The sequence below is a fragment of the Geotrypetes seraphini genome, chromosome 2 (assembly GCF_902459505.1).
Source record: "Geotrypetes seraphini chromosome 2, aGeoSer1.1, whole genome shotgun sequence".
Classification (NCBI taxonomy): domain Eukaryota; kingdom Metazoa; phylum Chordata; class Amphibia; order Gymnophiona; family Dermophiidae; genus Geotrypetes; species Geotrypetes seraphini.
Genome location: NC_047085.1, coordinates 12,850,394 through 12,867,318, shown reverse-complemented (window position 1 = coordinate 12,867,318; position 16,925 = coordinate 12,850,394). Strand labels below are relative to the sequence as shown.

Sequence of the window (16,925 nt, the reverse complement as noted above, 5' to 3'; positions counted from 1 at the left end):
TGCGGGTCTGTGAGAGAAAGAAGCCGCTCGCACCGGGTGCACTTTTTAAAGCCGGTCAAAGGCCGGGACATTAAATCGAAAGTAGCCGCGGCTCGATTAGCCACGCGGCCACGGGGACCCGGAAGCCTCCGGGTCGTTGAAAACGAAGCAGGAATCAAGTAAAAAGGTAAGGAATTCACGCACAGCGACTTAATCGTGAAAAAACAAGAAAAAATCGCGGTGCTAGAAGGCAGTTGGGGCAGAGCCTGAAAAACACGTCTTCTAGGCTCGCGGAAAATTTTGAACTGGAGACCACGAGGGGATGCACCCCCTAGTGGAGCAGGAAGGCACGCATGCGTGGAGCAGCAGAGCAAACTTAAATCTTCAATCAAGTTTGCTTGAAAATGCTTCCGCATCGGGGCTCCGTAGATGACGTCACCCACATGTGAGAATATCATGCCTGCTTGTCCTGGGATAACTTAAAGTCCATCTCCATATGTTTTATAAAAAAGACCACTGACCATTTTGGAAGCCATCTTGTTTATATATTTCTGAAGGTGCTATCTCCAAATCTCTCTACACAGTACCCTAAATGAGATCTCACCAGAGACAAAGGCATTATTATCTCCCTTTTCCTACAAGCCATTTTTCTCCCTATTTATCTAAGCATCCGTCTAACTTTCACTGTCGCCTTTTCTACCTGTTTGGCCACCTTAGGATCATCACATACAATCACACCCAAAGCACGCTCCTTTTTTGTGCACAAAAGTTCTTCACGCCTAAACTATACTCTCCCTCGGAGTTTTGCAGCCCAAATGCATTACCCTGCATTTCTTAGCATTAAATTTTAGCTGTCAAATTCTGGACTATTCTTCAAGCTTCACTAGATCTTTCCTCATGTTATCCACACCATCAGGGGTGTCTACTCTATTGCAGATTTTAGTATCATAGGCAAAGATGCAAATCTCAACAGACAACCCTTCAGAAATATCACTTACAAAAATGTTAAAAAGAGCAGATCCAAGAACCAAATCTTGCGGCTCACCACTGGTAACATCCCTTTCCTCAGAGAGAGCTCCATTGACCATTACCCTCTGTCACCTTCCATTCAACCAGTTCCCCAACTAGGAGATGGCCTTTTCACATGCCTCAGTTGTGGATATTTTTCAATTTAGATGTGTTGTCTCATTGCAAAATGGGAAGGACATATTTTTAATCACACCCAGACCACATAAAAATAAAATAGAAAAGAGCAATGCAACAAAGTCTTATCAGTTTTACAAACATATACCAACCCATCCCTCTCCCAACTCTATAGATAACCCCTTTTCCTCTAAAAAACAAAGAGGAATGAAAACCTGTTAAGAGATCTGTTTTCTTATAACATCTCACTTCCAAAACCCTCTCTTCCCCTATACCTGAACTCCCCTTTAAATCTATTAGAAAATGACATGGGGACAAATTTGTCCCCGTCCCCCTGAGTTCTGTCGCTGTCCCTGCCCCATTCACGTAAGCAGTGCCTTAATCGCACAAGCCTCAAACACTTATGATCTTAAAGTATTTGAGGGTTGTGCAGATGAGGATAGAGTTTGCAGGAATGGAGCAAGGACAAGAAAAGAACTTGCCAGAAAGGGACGGGAAAATGAGATCCCGCAGGGACGGAGAAAAATTTGTCCCCATTGTACATACAATAGCAGCTTCCTAATATGGCTATTTCCACATGTAAGTGACATGTAAATGTCACATATATCTAGATCAGGGCTGTCCAACCTGCAGCCCCGTGAAGGATTTTGTGCGGCCCCGGTTAAGGGTGATGCAGTGTTTTCCTCTGCTGCCCCCTGGTGTTTACCGTCTTGCTGGCTCCCCTCCTCTGTCTTGCTGCAGTGTTTGCGCATTTGTGCGGCCCCCCCGATTTGGACACCCCTGATCTAGATGATTCTAAAATGACTGTCAGTATCACAATTATTTTTTTTTTTTAAACATATGTTTATTAACAGTGAAGCAACACAAACAATCAGGCGACAACAATGCCAGAGCATACAATCAGATACCACAATATATATAAAAACAACTGGTATAGTCACAACCATCCAGAAACAGCAGGAGGCCTGAAAAATCTCCACCCGAAGTCTGTGCAAACTCCACCTATTTTTAGTTGCGCCCGAAAACAACAGAATAGACATCCCCCCAGCCCTACTCTAAAAACCATGCACACCAATCACACCCAGAGCAGCAACAGACACCCCCCAAACACATTTCCCTCCCCCCCCCAGCCAAGCATCCCCCCTAGTATCACAATTATTAATGCTTTAGTAAACTGAACAAAGCAGATTGTAATATCTGAGCACATTCACTGCTGCTGGTCAGAACTTGAGCATACTCACCCCAGGGATTATTAAAACCCACGCACACCTGCTGTAGAAATTAACACCCAGTGCAATCATTAATGTCTGAATACACCCACTGCTGTTGCTGTAAAAGCCTGAGCACTCTGAAACATCGAAGACATATCAACCTACCACTTCAGTTATTAAATAGCCAAGTCCACTTACCGACGGAGAGGATTGACAATCTCATTCCGCAAGATCATCTGGATATGGTCATCGGGGGGCTGGGAGGGTTTGAAGAGCATGGAGTCCAGCACGGAGCTGCATGAGAAGAGGCTGCAGAAGAGATTAAACCCCACATATTCTTACACTGGAGGGCATTAGGATGTGGGCTTTGCATAGCATTGCATGTGTTGGGCCTTCACTTGCTGTAGGACAGTCAGCTGTCTTAACTGGGCAGGAATATATGGGATTCCAGGAGCCAGAGCAGTGAGTGACAGTGAGCTAGTGCTGTGCAGATGGTTCGTTAAAAATCTTTGTGAATCCCTGTACTTATTAACAGTGTTTTCTCAGCGTAAGCACACTCTCTCTTATGTTAATGTCATCAGAACGCAGTCCACTTGGCCCAAAATATGGCTGTGGTTTTTGGTTTGTTTTTTTTTCAGACCCCTGGCTTTGCTGAGGGTTGCTGCTGGGAAGAAGGCTGGTCTTAGTAACATAGTAAATGACGGCAGATAAAGACCAGAGTGGCCCATCCAGTCTGCCCAGCCATACATAAATTAATTATTTAGTTTAAACAATTTAGATATTTCTAGCCCAGAAACCCAGAGCCCTGTCCGGTAGTCTTCATCAAAGCTCACTCCAGCCTATCTTAACCGTCCCGGCCATCGAAACCCTCCCCAGCCCGTCCTCAACTGAATGTCCATATACGGGACACAGGCTGTGAAAGCCTGCCCTGTACTGGCTTTAGTTCCTTTAATGTATACCCATTATTTTCTGATTAGAGATCCTGTGTTCATCCCATGCTTGTTTGAACTCTGTCACCGTTTTCTCCTCCACCTCCTTCCTCAGGTGTGCGTTCCACACATCAACCACCCTCTCCGTAAAGGAGAATTTCCTAACATTACTCTTGAATCTACCACCCCTCAACCTTAAATTATGCCCTCTGGTTTTACCATTTTCCTTTCTCTGGAAAAGATTTTGTTCTACGTGGTCTGCAAGAGGATGAAAACACTGCATGACCTATACCTGAAGAGTGCAGCATCCATGTAGCAGGAATTGCAGTGCCCCTGGATGCCCTTCATCCTGCCATGCAAAATGTTTTCTGCCAGTCCATTCCTGAGTGGAGGTGAATTCTCCAGCACTGCAGAACTCTCCAAGCCACCTACAACATAAGAAAAAATGGGTGTCTCACAAGAGACTATTCAGAACACAAAACCTGAAAAAACATACAATGCTGATACAAGCAAACATCCATAAAAATCCCAAAGTCCTTCCACAATCAACTAATACCTGACATGGCCAAGTTTTGCCCCGATGCTGCATTAGGATACATACTTTACTGAAATAAAAAGTAAAAATAAATTAAAGAAAGAGCAAGATTTGAAACTGCATGTTTAAATCACAGACATGCAGATTTTATTAGCCAATGTTTATGAATTTAGGATAATTGGAGTTTCTGTTCTAATTTTAAAAAAAGAGAAAATGAATTACACAGGCCAACAACAACAAAAAAATTATTGGCGACTTGTTTTTTTTTTTAACCTGATCCTGGGGTTATTTTGGGTGCTGATTCAGAAAATTACATTGGATAGACTTGCATCAGCTCTAGTTTCTTAGATATGGTTGAATATATTAATATTTTTACCGTTACTTAAAAGACCCAAACATGAACAATGGGCAAAAAAAAAAAAGATTGGCCTCCGAGGGAATATATGGTTGTTGGAGGACAAAATGTACCAGTGAACCTTTGGTGCCATGAGATAGAATCCTACTGCCACCACTACATATAAAGCTAGGCCTGATGAAACAATTTGTAAAGGCTTTGAATAAAGACGGTTCGTGCACTAAATACGTTACCTGGACTTACCATGGAAAAACTGAAGGCAGGAATTTTAGATGGTCCACAGATCAGACAACTTATAAATGACCCATATTTCATAGCATCAATGAATGAAATGGAATCATGTGCCTGGTCTTCATTTGTTCTTTTTTTTTTTTTTTTAATTTTTATTCGTTTTTATAACTTACATCAAGTGAAACAGGAAATAACATTTAAATTGTAAAACATCACTTGATTTGCTATAATATCATCTGAAAATCATGAAATTTAACCACCCTTTCCATCCCTAATACATCAAAAATATTCATATATTATATTATACATTATATGATTTAATAAAATATTTTTTTTAAAAAACTATCCCACCCACCTATTCCCATCCCCTCATTTCAATTATCTTATTATGGGAACATGTTTATTGCTCATTACAAAAGTCTGTTAATGGTCCCAAACCTCTTGAAATTTACCAAAATATCCTCTCTGTATTGCTAATGTTCTTTCCATTTTATATATATGACATACAGAACTCCACCAAAAACTGTAATTTAATCTGTTCTGATTTTTCCAATTGAATGTAATCTGTTGAATGGCAACTCCAGTCAAAATAAATAAAAGCTTGTTGTTATTTGCAGAAATCTGACTTTTTGCTCTCATTGACATGCCAAATAAAATAGTATCATATAATAATAACTTTATTCTTATATACCACCAACAATCTTGCGACTTCTAAGCGGTTTACAATGAAGAGAAACTGTACAGACAGCGAATTACAGAGTATAGCATTGAACATCAAGTGATAGTAACAGAGTTACAGGGCTGTGTATTACATGGTTTCACAATGAGTGAATGAGTGTCAAGGCTACTGGATTTTCTAACAATCTATTTATTTGGGTCCATTTTGATTTCCAAAATATCAGTTTTTGGTTTGTTCTTGTTGTGAAAAACTTTCTTGGCAACAAGAAGGCAGACAACTAGAAAGGTTTGGACAATTTCCTGGAGGAAAAGTCCATAGTCTGTTATTGCGAAAGACATGGAGGAAGCCTCTGCTTACCCTGAATTGGTAGCATGAAATGTTGCTACTCTTTGGGGATTCTGCAGGGAATGTTGCTACTCTTTGGGGATTCTGCAGGGACTGTTGCTTCTCTTTGGGAATTCTGCAGGGAATGTTGCTACTCTTCAGGGATTCTGCAGGGACTGTTGCTTCTCTTTGGGGATTCTGCAGGGACTGTTGCTACTCTTTGGGGATTCTGCAGGGAATGTTGCTACTCTTTGGGTTTTGTCCAAGAACTGGCCGCCGTGAGAATGGGCTACTGGGCCTGATGGATCATTGGTCTGACCCACTAAGGCTATTCTTATGTTCTTATACGTTGTGTGAAGAAATCTACTACTTAGTAGGTTCATCACATGCCCCTAGTCCTAGTATTTTTGGCAAGAGTGAGCAAGCGATTCACACCTACCGTTTCCACTCCACTCAGTATTTTATAGACCTCTATCATATCACCCCTGTTTAAATGGCAGGCAAGCAAAATGAAAGGATTGTTCTTGTACATTCTAATGTAAAGCTAATTTTTGTACTACATGTCCTGCATGATGAAAACCGCCTCTGAATTGGACTCAAAGAGTATGACAATTTTCAGTGAGGCATAACAGGAAAACTATAGCTTCCAGCTAATTTTAACCAGTGTTAGTAACATATAAAATATGAAAACTTTTCCTTTAGTATCTTTTGGCACAATTGATTGCTGAACATTGGTATTTTGTTATATGAGATCAAATAAAATCCCATTTTTGACCATTAATATCTCAGAAACCATGTGTCCCAGCTCAAATTGGGTTGCAATTTCTGAATCTACACAAAATTCTGAATAAGTGGTACAAATTTCACAGTTGTAGGACACAACGGCAGAGTTATTAAGTAGCTGCAAACTGTGTCACTTTAGACAAGCATTTCACACTGGAGAAACACACCGACCTAGTATTTAAGAAAAGTATCTTGGTACTTTGGAAACTACGCACCATTAAAAAATACTTCGATGACGCCTCTTTTAGCCTGTTGGTCCAATCTTCTATCCTGAGTATCCTGGACTACTGTAACATCATATACTTAGGCACCTTCAAGAAAATCACCAGGAAGCTGAGGTAGGTCCAAAATACTGCCGTCCGTCTCATCTTTGGCTTGAAGAAATGGGAACACATATCCCCTTTCTACCACAAGTTGCACTGGCTGCCATTCGAATCCAGAGTTCTGTTTAAGTTCTCATGCATCTGCTACAAAACTACATTTGGTATGTCACTGGATTAGCTTTACCCTCACTTCAACCTGAACTACAGTTATAAGAGCTCCCGCAGAATAAACCTGTTCACTTTTCCCTCATTGAAATCGTGTCAACTCAAATGATTCTTCGAAAGGACCTTCTCCTTTCAAGCGGCCAAGCTAAACTCATGGCTCGCCCAAATCATACTCGATGCCCCATCATATCTCAACTTTAGAAAACAGATCAAAACCCTACTTTTCAACAGACCAAGTCCTTAATGCCCCCACCTCTTTAACGGCTCCCACCTTTTCCGTAATGTCTTCCCCTCTTCCCTCCCCTCTCCATTATGATGGTTGCCCCCCCCATTTAACCTTCTATGCTTCTATCCCCTTCTCTTTTCAATGTATTCTCTTACTGCATACACTGTATTCAACCCTACCCACCTAAATTGTAAACGTAAGACTAATTTGTCTCTTTGATTACGTTGTTATGTTCTCCAATTCCAACCGCGCTGTATGTATTTTCATCTGATTGTTGTGAACCGCCTAGAACTCCCTGGGTATGGCGGTATACAAAAATAAATTTATTATTATTATTATTATTGCTGATCCCACACCCACCCCAAGCTGGATAAAAGCCAATATGTCAAAAATCACTGAAGCTAGAATTCTGAAAGTTTGCAGGTTTTCATCTTAATTATTCAATTTTCTATACCGTTCTCCCAGAAGAACTCAGAACAGTTTTATATAAATTTATTCAGGTACTTGGGCATTTTTCCCTGTCTGTCCTGGTGGGCTCACAATCTATCTAATGTACCTGGGGCAAGGGGGGGATTAAGTGACTTGCCCAGGGTCACAAGGGGAAGCTTGGGGGGTGCTGAGGCTATAGTTTTAACCACCGCGCCACTCTCTTCCCCCAGCTTCCATTCTGGTAGATCATCATCTATTTCTGAAATTGTGAGGTTTCAAATTTTGGTTGAATTGACATGGAATGACCCATCTACAGGCTCTCCCACTTTACAGGGTGTGCTCCCAGGCTCCTACACATCTGTCAGGTTGAACAAGGAATACTACCATCACATCTGAAAACTTACTGCAGCTGGATGAATCCATTTCAGGGCGTAGGGTAGCAGCTTCAGACTGGAAGCGCACATCAGGCTGGCAGCTTTGCAGTTTCACAAATATGCCCCTTTGTGGGAGACAGGAAAAGTACTGTTTCCCAAGGAGGTTGCCATCAGTCATCCCCTTATCTTCATCCTGAGAGAGAGAAGCAATGTTATTTGAAGAAAGCTAAGTGGTTCCTCCATCCTATGGAAATTCTCTTTACTGGGTCCCTTCTTTAACACTCAAGCCCATCACCCAAGACTCCTTCCCTCAAATCTGTTACCCATCACCATCAGCCCTTCTTCGAACCCTCTAATCCCAAGAGCTTATCCCCTAATGGCACCCTGAAAGCCTTTCCCTCAGCTCTGTGAGCCATTACACAAGAAACTGTCCCCCAGCTCTCCAATCCATCCCCTACCCAAGAGCTCTTTCCCCAACTCCAAGAGTTATCACCCAGGAAACCCTTACCCAGTTCCACAATATGTCCATGGGAACTCATTCTTAGCTCTATGATCCATGGCCAAGAACCCATCTCTCAATGCCATCTCCTAAAGCCACACATAGCTCACCCAAGAACTAATTCCTCAATCCCACAGTCTGTCGCAAGGTTACTGCAAATATATGAAGGCTAAGAGATCAAAGGATGGATTGTGGAAATGGGGGGGGGGGGGGAACAGACTCTTAAAATTCCACAATCCTTCACTTGAGAATCCATCCTTTGAAACCTCAGCCTTCATGTGAGAATATTTGCCCTAGCCTTGCAACCCATCACTCAAGAGCTGAACAAGAGTGGGCACAGGTAGAAATATCTGAGGCTTTTGTACATCCCTAACTTTTAAATGGTTTCTTAGTCTCAGTTATCCGACCTTCACTAATCTGGCCATCCGGCATATCCAACAGACCTTCCTGGTCATCATATTGCCGTTAAGAAGCATGCAGGTTCTCTTCCTGTTTTCTGGCTTCACTCGCTGCAAGGAAGCCATATTTTCAAGTTCCAGTATGTACAGCAATTTTTGGACCTTGGCCTCCAGGTTTGCAGCGAGGGGACCATTCTTTGATCTGAGATGCTGCTTCTAACCATGCTTGTTGAGCACCGAATGAAGGTGAAGGAAATGTTGAAGTGAACATTAAAGATGTTTTGAGCACAGGCCTTACTTTTACAGCATGGTAGCAATGTTTGGTCCTGACACGCTGCTGCTTTACAAAGGCCTACAACCTAGAACCTTGCTTTTGCGGTGAGGGAGACAGTTTTGATCTGAGACTGTGCTTCTCTACCAGAGAACCATAATGTTTGGACCCGAGACCTCACTTTTGCAGTGAGGGAGCTGCGTTGAATGGCCCATGCTGCTCCCGACACTCAATGAGTTCCTATGAGCATTGGGAGCAGCGGGGGGTCTTTCAAGCGGCTCCCCTTGCTAGAAACTGCTAACGTGGTTTCGTAAAAGAAGGGGTTATAGTTTTAAAGACCGAGTCATCAACCAAATGGAGCTTGACTTGGTTAATAATAAATGGTAACATAATACAAAAGGACAAAAAGCGGGAAATTTAAATGAAAAGAAATATGCTGGCACTGTTAATTTTCAAAATGTTTAGAAAACAAGAAAGTCTTCAGAGCTTTCCGGAATAGGAAGAAGGGTCCCAAACTTCTTAATGCAAGCGGTAAATTATTCCAAAGCTCTGTCAGTTTAAAAGCGAAAGAGTAACTGAATCTCCTGATAGATCTATTTTTACCCCTAAGGGAAGGAAATAAAAGTTTAAATTTTTGAGAACTTCTGGCAAGATGAGATCTGTGCACATTCCAGTCTAAAGGGACCAGAGCAGTGAAAATGCCAAATAGGATCTTAAATGCAATACAAATGCATTTAAAGTGGATTGTAAGATGCACTGGAAGCCAATGTAATTCTTTGAGCAATAAAGTTACATGGTCAAATTTACTCTTACCGAAAATAAGCTTAGCAGCAGCATTCTGTATCAGATGGAGTCTCTGCAAACTGCTTTGAGCAATTTTTGGACCCGACACGCTGCTGCTCTGCAAAGTCAGCATTATTTGCCTGAGAGCCTGACTTCCCTGGTAAGATTCTTGTGCACAGTGACTTTTATGCACTCCTATTCCTGTTTATTTATATTTGCAGCACTTTCTTCATTCTTAGATCTGTTTTGGAATGTGGTGTTTTTGAAGCTTCAGTTCTGCTGTCTTGACGTCTGCTTCATACTGTTATTGACTGGAGAAGATGAAGCAGTGAGCTTGAAAAATGGGACTCTGATGTTTGTATATAAAGGAACCAAGATGGCGGCTGTATGAGACACGCCAATGGAGTGACTGACTTGGAGTCTGAGTTCTGGCAAGGAAACCCTCTGACTCCCTGGGAGGGTACTGAGCAGAAGATTCCCTCTGTCTCTGCTCCATCTCCTGGACTTTAGCAGATGACTTGAGAGGCATTTGGTGCTTCATCAGCTTCCACTCTGCCCCCCCAGTTTGGAAAACAAACACAGAAACAAACCCTAACAACTACAAAATATTCTTGAAAGTCACAAACTGAGCAATATTTAAGAACATAAGAATAGCCTTGCTGGGTCAGACCAATGGTCCATCAAGCCCGGTAGCCCGTTCTCACGGTGGCCAATCCAGATCACTAGTACCTGGCCAAAACCCAAGGTGCAGCAATATTCCATGCTACCAATACAGGGCAAGCAGTGGCTTCGCCGATGTCTTTCTCAATAACAGACTATGGACTTTTCCTCCAGGAACTTGTCCAAAACTTTCTTAAAACCAGCTACGCTATCTGCTCTTACCACAACCTCTGGCAACGTGTTCCAGAGCTTAACTATTCTCTGAGTGAAAAAATATTTCCTCCTATTGGTTTTAAAAGTATTTCCCTGAAACTTCAAGTGTCCCCTAGTCTTTGTAATTTTTGACGGAGTGAAAAATCTATCCACTTGTACCCTTTCTATTCCACTCAGGATTTTGCAGACTTCAATCATATCTTCCTTCAGCCATCTCTTTTCCAAGCTGAAGAGCCCTAACCGTTTTAGTCTTTCCTCATACGAGAGGAGTTCCTTCCCCTTTACCATCTTGGTCGTTCTTCTTTGAACTTTTTCTAATGCTAGTATATCTTTCTTGAGATAAGGAGATCAGAAATGAATGCAATACTCGAGAAGAGGTCGCACTATGGAGCAATACAGGGGCATTATGACATTCTTAGTTTTGTTAACCATCCCTTTTTAAATAATTCCCAACATCCTGTTTGCTTTTTTGGCTGCCGCCACACATTGGGCGGAAGATTTCATTGTATTAAATCTATCTCCTCTCTTCACTCAGTGACCACTAGAGGGCGCTATTGCATCACATCGGGGTCACCACTGAAGTAAAAGGCTGCTTACTTTACCTCACTGGGGATCCGTTGTGAAGAAAAAAAAGACCCCAAAATAAAACCCACAAGAGTACATTATATATTCCAAAGCAAATAACTTTTTATTCTAATAATTAGTATTATAGCAGCATTTGTCAAATCAGAAATAAATCAGTTTGGACATATATAATGGAGAGAAAAAACCTCATACAAACAGTGCCAGCATATTTCTGTAAGTATGCTATGGTGTATTCAGGGATATTGAGTATAAACTCAAGGTCAGAAAGAAGCTGAAAATATCTAATTACACAACAGACCTGAAAAGTTCACAAAACCTATGGAGAGTGATCAAACTAAGATATATGAAACTACTCAGAGATGTTGAAACTCTATAAGGAAGGCTGAAAAACCTCCCTTGGGTGAAGAGTTCACCTTCCAGTCATTGTTATTTTATACAAAAACTTTGATCACTAACTCCAAATGGTAATGTCCGGCCCCATTGCTTTGTTAACCTTGAGCTAACAAAGCAATGGGGCCGGACAACCTGCACCCCAGGGTGCTTAGGGAGCTGAGTGATGTCTTGGCGGAGCCACTGTCCGCGCTCTTCAACCTCTCCCTTAGTACAGGCAGCGTCCCGTTGGACTGGAGGACGGCTAACGTCATTCCACTGCACAAGAAAGGCTCAAAGATGGAGACAGCAAACTACAGACCAGTGAGTCTAACATCGATAGTGAGCAAACTAATGGAAACTCTAATCAAACACCAATTAGATAAGATCCTGGATGAGGAGAATCTACGGGATCCCCGACAACATGGATTTACTAAGGGGAGATCCTGCCAATCCAACCTGATCAGCTTCTTTGATTGGGTGACAGGGAAGCTGGATATTGGGGAGTCCCTGGACATCGTGTACCTGGACTTTAGCAAAGCATTCGATAGCGTACCACACCGCAGGTTACTGAGCAAGATGAGTTCTATAGGATTAGGTAACACATTGACGAAATGGGTTGGGAGCTGGCTTGGAGGTAGGCTCCAAAGGGTGGTGGTAAATGGCACCCCCTCCGAAATGACGGAGGTGATTAGTGGAGTACCACAGGGCTCAGTCTTGGGCCCAATCCTATTCAACATCTTTATAAGAGACTTGGCAGAAGGGCTTCGAGGTAAAATAACATTATTCGCCGATGACGCCAAACTGAGTAATGTAGTGGGCAAATGCACAACAGACGAAGATTCAATGCCCGACAACATGATGCACGACCTACTCCTACTGGAGCGATGGTCTAGGACATGGCAACTCAACTTCAATGCCAAAAAATGCAAAGTTATGCACCTGGGCAGCCAGAATCCATGCAAGTCTTATACCCTTAATGGCGAGATCCTAGCAAAAACGGTAGCAGAACGAGACTTGGGGGTAATCGTCAGTGAGGACATGAAGTCTGCCAATCAAGTGGAGCAGGCGTCGTCCAAGGCAAGACAAATCATGGGCTGCATACGAAGGGGTTTTGTCAGTCGTAAGGCGGAAGTCATTATGCCATTGTATAGATCCATGGTGAGGCCCCACCTGGAATACTGTGTGCAATTCTGGAGGCCGCATTATCGCAAGGATGTGCTGAGACTGGAGTCGGTGCAAAGAATGGCCACCCGGATGGTCTCGGGACTCAAGGATCTACCATACGAAAAACGGCTTGACAAATTACAGCTATACTCGCTCGAGGAGCACAGAGAGAGGGGAGACATGATTGAGACGTTCAAGTATCTTACGGGCCGCATCGAGGCGGAGGAAGATATCTTCTTTTTCAAAGGTCCCACGACAACAAGAGGGCATCCGTTGAAAATCAGGGGCGGGAAACTACGAGGTGACACCAGGAAATTCTTTTTCACTGAAAGAGTGGTTGATCGCTGGAATAGTCTTCCACTACAGGTGATTGAGGCCAGCAGCGTGCCTGATTTTAAGGCCAAATGGGATCGGCACATGGGATCTATTCACAGGGCAAAGGTAGGGGAGGGACATTAAGGTGGGCAGACTAGATGGGCCGTGGGCCCTTATCTGCCGTCTATTTCTATGTTTCTATGTTAGCATGATTGAAAGGTTTAAAATAGTTTCTTCTTTTGCTGTTATAATTAAAAGTCACTGCATATTATATAGAATGCAATTAGCACTTAACTTCAGCTGGGTTAAGGGGTCCCAACGCGGCCCCGTTTCGTTCCCTGCCTCAGGGGACCCGAGTGGTAGTATTCAAAACAGGCTCCTGGATTAGTAAGGCTGATAGTTGTAGACTCGTGACTAATAGTTAAGCAGTTCGCTGCTGGAAAGTCGGTGGGTCAAATGCTGAAAATTCAAAACCATGGGGCCGCGTTGGGATCCCTTAACCCAGCTGAAGTTAAGTGCTAATTGCATTCTATATAATATGCAGTGACTTTTAATTATAACAGCAAAAGAAGAAACTATTTTAAACCTTTCAATCATGTTAAACATTACCATTTGGAGTTAGTGATCAAAGTTTTTGTATAAAATAACAATGACTGGAAGGTGAACTCTTCACCCAAGGGAGGTTTTTCAGCCTTCCTTATAGAGTGTCAACATCTCTGAGTAGTTTTATATATCTTAGTTTGATCACTCTCCATAGGTTTTGTGAACTTTTCAGGTCAGTTGTGTAATTAGATATTTCTGTAAGTATGGCACAGCTTCTCTAAAGAAACTCTGCCAAAGCATGGGGGTTTTATACAGAAGGTGTCATAGTCTTAGACAATTTCCCTGGCTGTGTATATGTATCACCCTATTGGAGAGACCAACTGCCTATCTAACCCTCTCCTAGTCCACATCTCCATTCTTCCCTGGGGGACCCTGGACAGGCATAGCTTCTGGAACTTTCTTCTTCTTGAATTTTCTATTCTTCACACAGGTACATCAATATCAGTGCCTCAGCATTAGCCTGGCATCACTTTATCAGTTCTTAGGTTCCCGGATGTCAAATAGCTCATTGTCTTTTCAGCACTTGTTGGTGTCCTTGAGAAACTTCACAGCAAAAATCCACACACTCACATGCCACACATTAGCATCTCAGCATCTGAATTGAAACCAGTTTGTACGAGCCTGTGACTTTAGCAACTTCAGCAAAATGCAGGAATAGGTCTCACAACCTGTAAAAGTCTCCCATAAACTTGTTTCATCTATCTCAAATGATACCCAGATCCTTTGCCAAAAGGTGAAGGGGAGGAACCCAACTACAAAACTAGCACCAGAATGATATAAAAATAATGGTGACGTATGTCCTAAACAAAGTGGAGATTTGTTCCACTGGAGGTCATTTGCGGAAATGTTGATCTCAGTAGTACCTAGTTTTTATTATTTAGGAAGCATTTTTAACTCTAATGGAACTTTTCTGAAACAGATCTCTGCTGTTTCTAGAAAATCGTTGTATTCATTCTACGGCAGAAATTGATTGGACAATTTAGCCCTCTAAACCCTCTTTTATTCATTATTTACTGCACAACTTGATTATGGTAATATGGTATATGTTGGGTTGCTAAAGTCAAGTCTTCGGCATTTACAAACCATCCAGAATATGGCTATAACATTATTAGGAGGCGTGGGAAATTTGGCACGTTACTCCGTTCTTTCTGAAATTCCACTAGCTATCTAGCTTTTTTAGATTCTGTTTTAACATTTTAGTGTTCGCACATCAGCCTTTGTATTTGCAGAATTTAGTCACCTCTTATATTTCTAAAAGACTTTTGTGCTTGAGCCAAGATAATCAAACGATTGTACCTTTGATTTCAATGCCCGCTGGGTTTGTACATGAGCCAATGCCTTTTCCTGGAAAGCTCCATCTTTATGGAACAGTTTCCCAGTTATATTCGAAGAGGTCTTTTAAAAAAAAAAATTAAGATCTTGTTGAAGACTTTACTTTGAATTGGCTTTTAATATGCTCTCTGTTGGGGATTCACGAATTCATTATGCTACGCGATTTGGCACAAATTTTTAACATTGTGTTACGGGGTTTTGTGGGGCTTGTCTTTCTTTCTTTCTATGTATACGAGGATTTTTTTTAGATGAATAAAGAAGGCTTTTCTATAGCTTGTTGGAGAATTTGTACACTGTCTGAAATATTAAGTTTTTAATAAACCATAAATGGTACAATAATAAACTGTATGCTGTATTATCCGACTTTTCACTTATCTTACAAGTTTCTTGTTCAAGAACGCATTTGAAAAATAGACAACATAATTTACAAATCACCAAATTTCTTAGATCTTAATAATAATAATAATAACAGCTTATATACCGCAATACCGTGAAGTTCTATGCGGTGTACAAAGATTAAGCAAAGGTACAAATTGATTGACTTTAAGAGGGGAGGAAGAAAGAGGGTTAATAGGACAGGAAATCCATTTTTGAGGCGAGAATGATCAATAGAACAAGTTAATCGCTATAGAGGGGAGAGAGAAGAGAGGATCAGTTGTCTAGATACTTTAGGAACAGGTGTGTTTTCAGACGTTTCCTAAATTCCTCATAAGTAGTGGGCGAAAGCAATTGTTCTAGGTCTTTACCCCATGATGCTGCTTGGTGCGAGAGAAGATGTTCATGGTGTTTTTTCAGATTTACGCGTAGATAATACATTTTTTTTTTTTTTTGTGTTACCCACCATATGTGTTTCCCATTAAATGTTTCCTTTCTTTAAATTCTTTATTCATTTTTACATATTACAACAAGTGTATAAGAAAAATCATTCGAACTTATAAATATACACTTGATTAACTTTCATATATCATTAAAAATATAACTTTTCAGCCAATATCTATATTCTAAGTATCTAAACAATTGATATCAAGTTAGAAAACCCTCCCAACCCCTCCCTCCCCTTACAAAAGTTCCATTCCCAAACATCAAAAACAGTTAAATACTCTTATACATTATAGGATTTAATGTTTCCTTTCTTTAAAGATTGTAGTTCATCCCCTTCACCTTCCGTACCAATCATGCATTAGAATGTATAAAATTTGTATGTAATTGTATAAAAGAGTTTTGTTTTGCCCATTTTTTAAAAATGTTATACGCATTGAAGCATTTGATATTGTGTACATAATAAAATTTAATAAAACTTGAAACATTTAAGTCAAATAATTGAGACTGTATTGTATATTATTCCTGTAGTTTGTCCACTTCGTTCTTTGCCTCGAGTGGCCTTAAGATTAGGCAAGTAAATAGTTTTATAAATTTTAGATTAAAATAACCCATCTTCCTCATCGTAGATCAAATTAAACTGCACTCTACATAGAATTTGCCAGAAATTATGACCTAAATATAGGCTATTTCCAAACCAGGCAAACTCACTTGCAGGCACCAAAATTGACAAAGCTGGTGGCATGAGTCTTTAACGTCCAGACTATGCCCCTCTTTTTCGACACTCCCTACTCACCAGCTCCACTCCAGCCATAACAGAACTTCTGGTAGGGAGGGTCCCAATCCAGCGAATGATCCCCGAGACGGGGCTCCCTTTGTTCAAAGAGATCTGCACCATGGAGTTCACACCCAAAGTGCTTGACCTGGCACTGCCATCTTTCTCGTCACGTATGGTAAAATCCTGCTCCAGTCCGCCGTCTGACTCCAGCACTACAGAACAGAAAAACAGGGCAATAATGAGCGGCACAGGACTGAGACAGCAGAAAAACCACACAGGGATCAAGGGCTAGATTCACTAAAGATAGCGATTCAATCACTGTTGGTCGATTCTCCAAAAGTGATTGATTCACTATCAAGTTTGCATGCAAATGATTTGCACATGTGCAGTGCCCTAACAGTAGTGAGAAGCAGCCTCCTGTCACTGCTGTCAGGGTTTCTGCTTTTT

The 16,925-nt window shown here is 41.4% G+C and overlaps 1 protein-coding gene across 3 annotated transcripts in view; it reads right to left on the bottom strand.

The window, feature by feature from the left end:
- LOC117355302 (ubiquitin carboxyl-terminal hydrolase CYLD-like) overlaps positions 1-16,925 on the bottom strand; it is a 71,481-nt gene that overhangs the window by 38,056 nt on the left and 16,500 nt on the right. For all 3 annotated transcript variants that reach the window (XM_033933626.1, XM_033933625.1, XM_033933624.1), the window contains exons 5-8: positions 16,497-16,690; positions 7,717-7,879; positions 3,555-3,690; positions 2,532-2,642 (exon numbers count right to left, since the gene is read on the bottom strand). In XM_033933626.1, the coding sequence (XP_033789517.1) occupies positions 2,532-2,642; positions 3,555-3,690; positions 7,717-7,879; positions 16,497-16,690 (604 nt within the window). The remainder of the gene's footprint in view (positions 1-2,531; positions 2,643-3,554; positions 3,691-7,716; positions 7,880-16,496; positions 16,691-16,925) is intronic.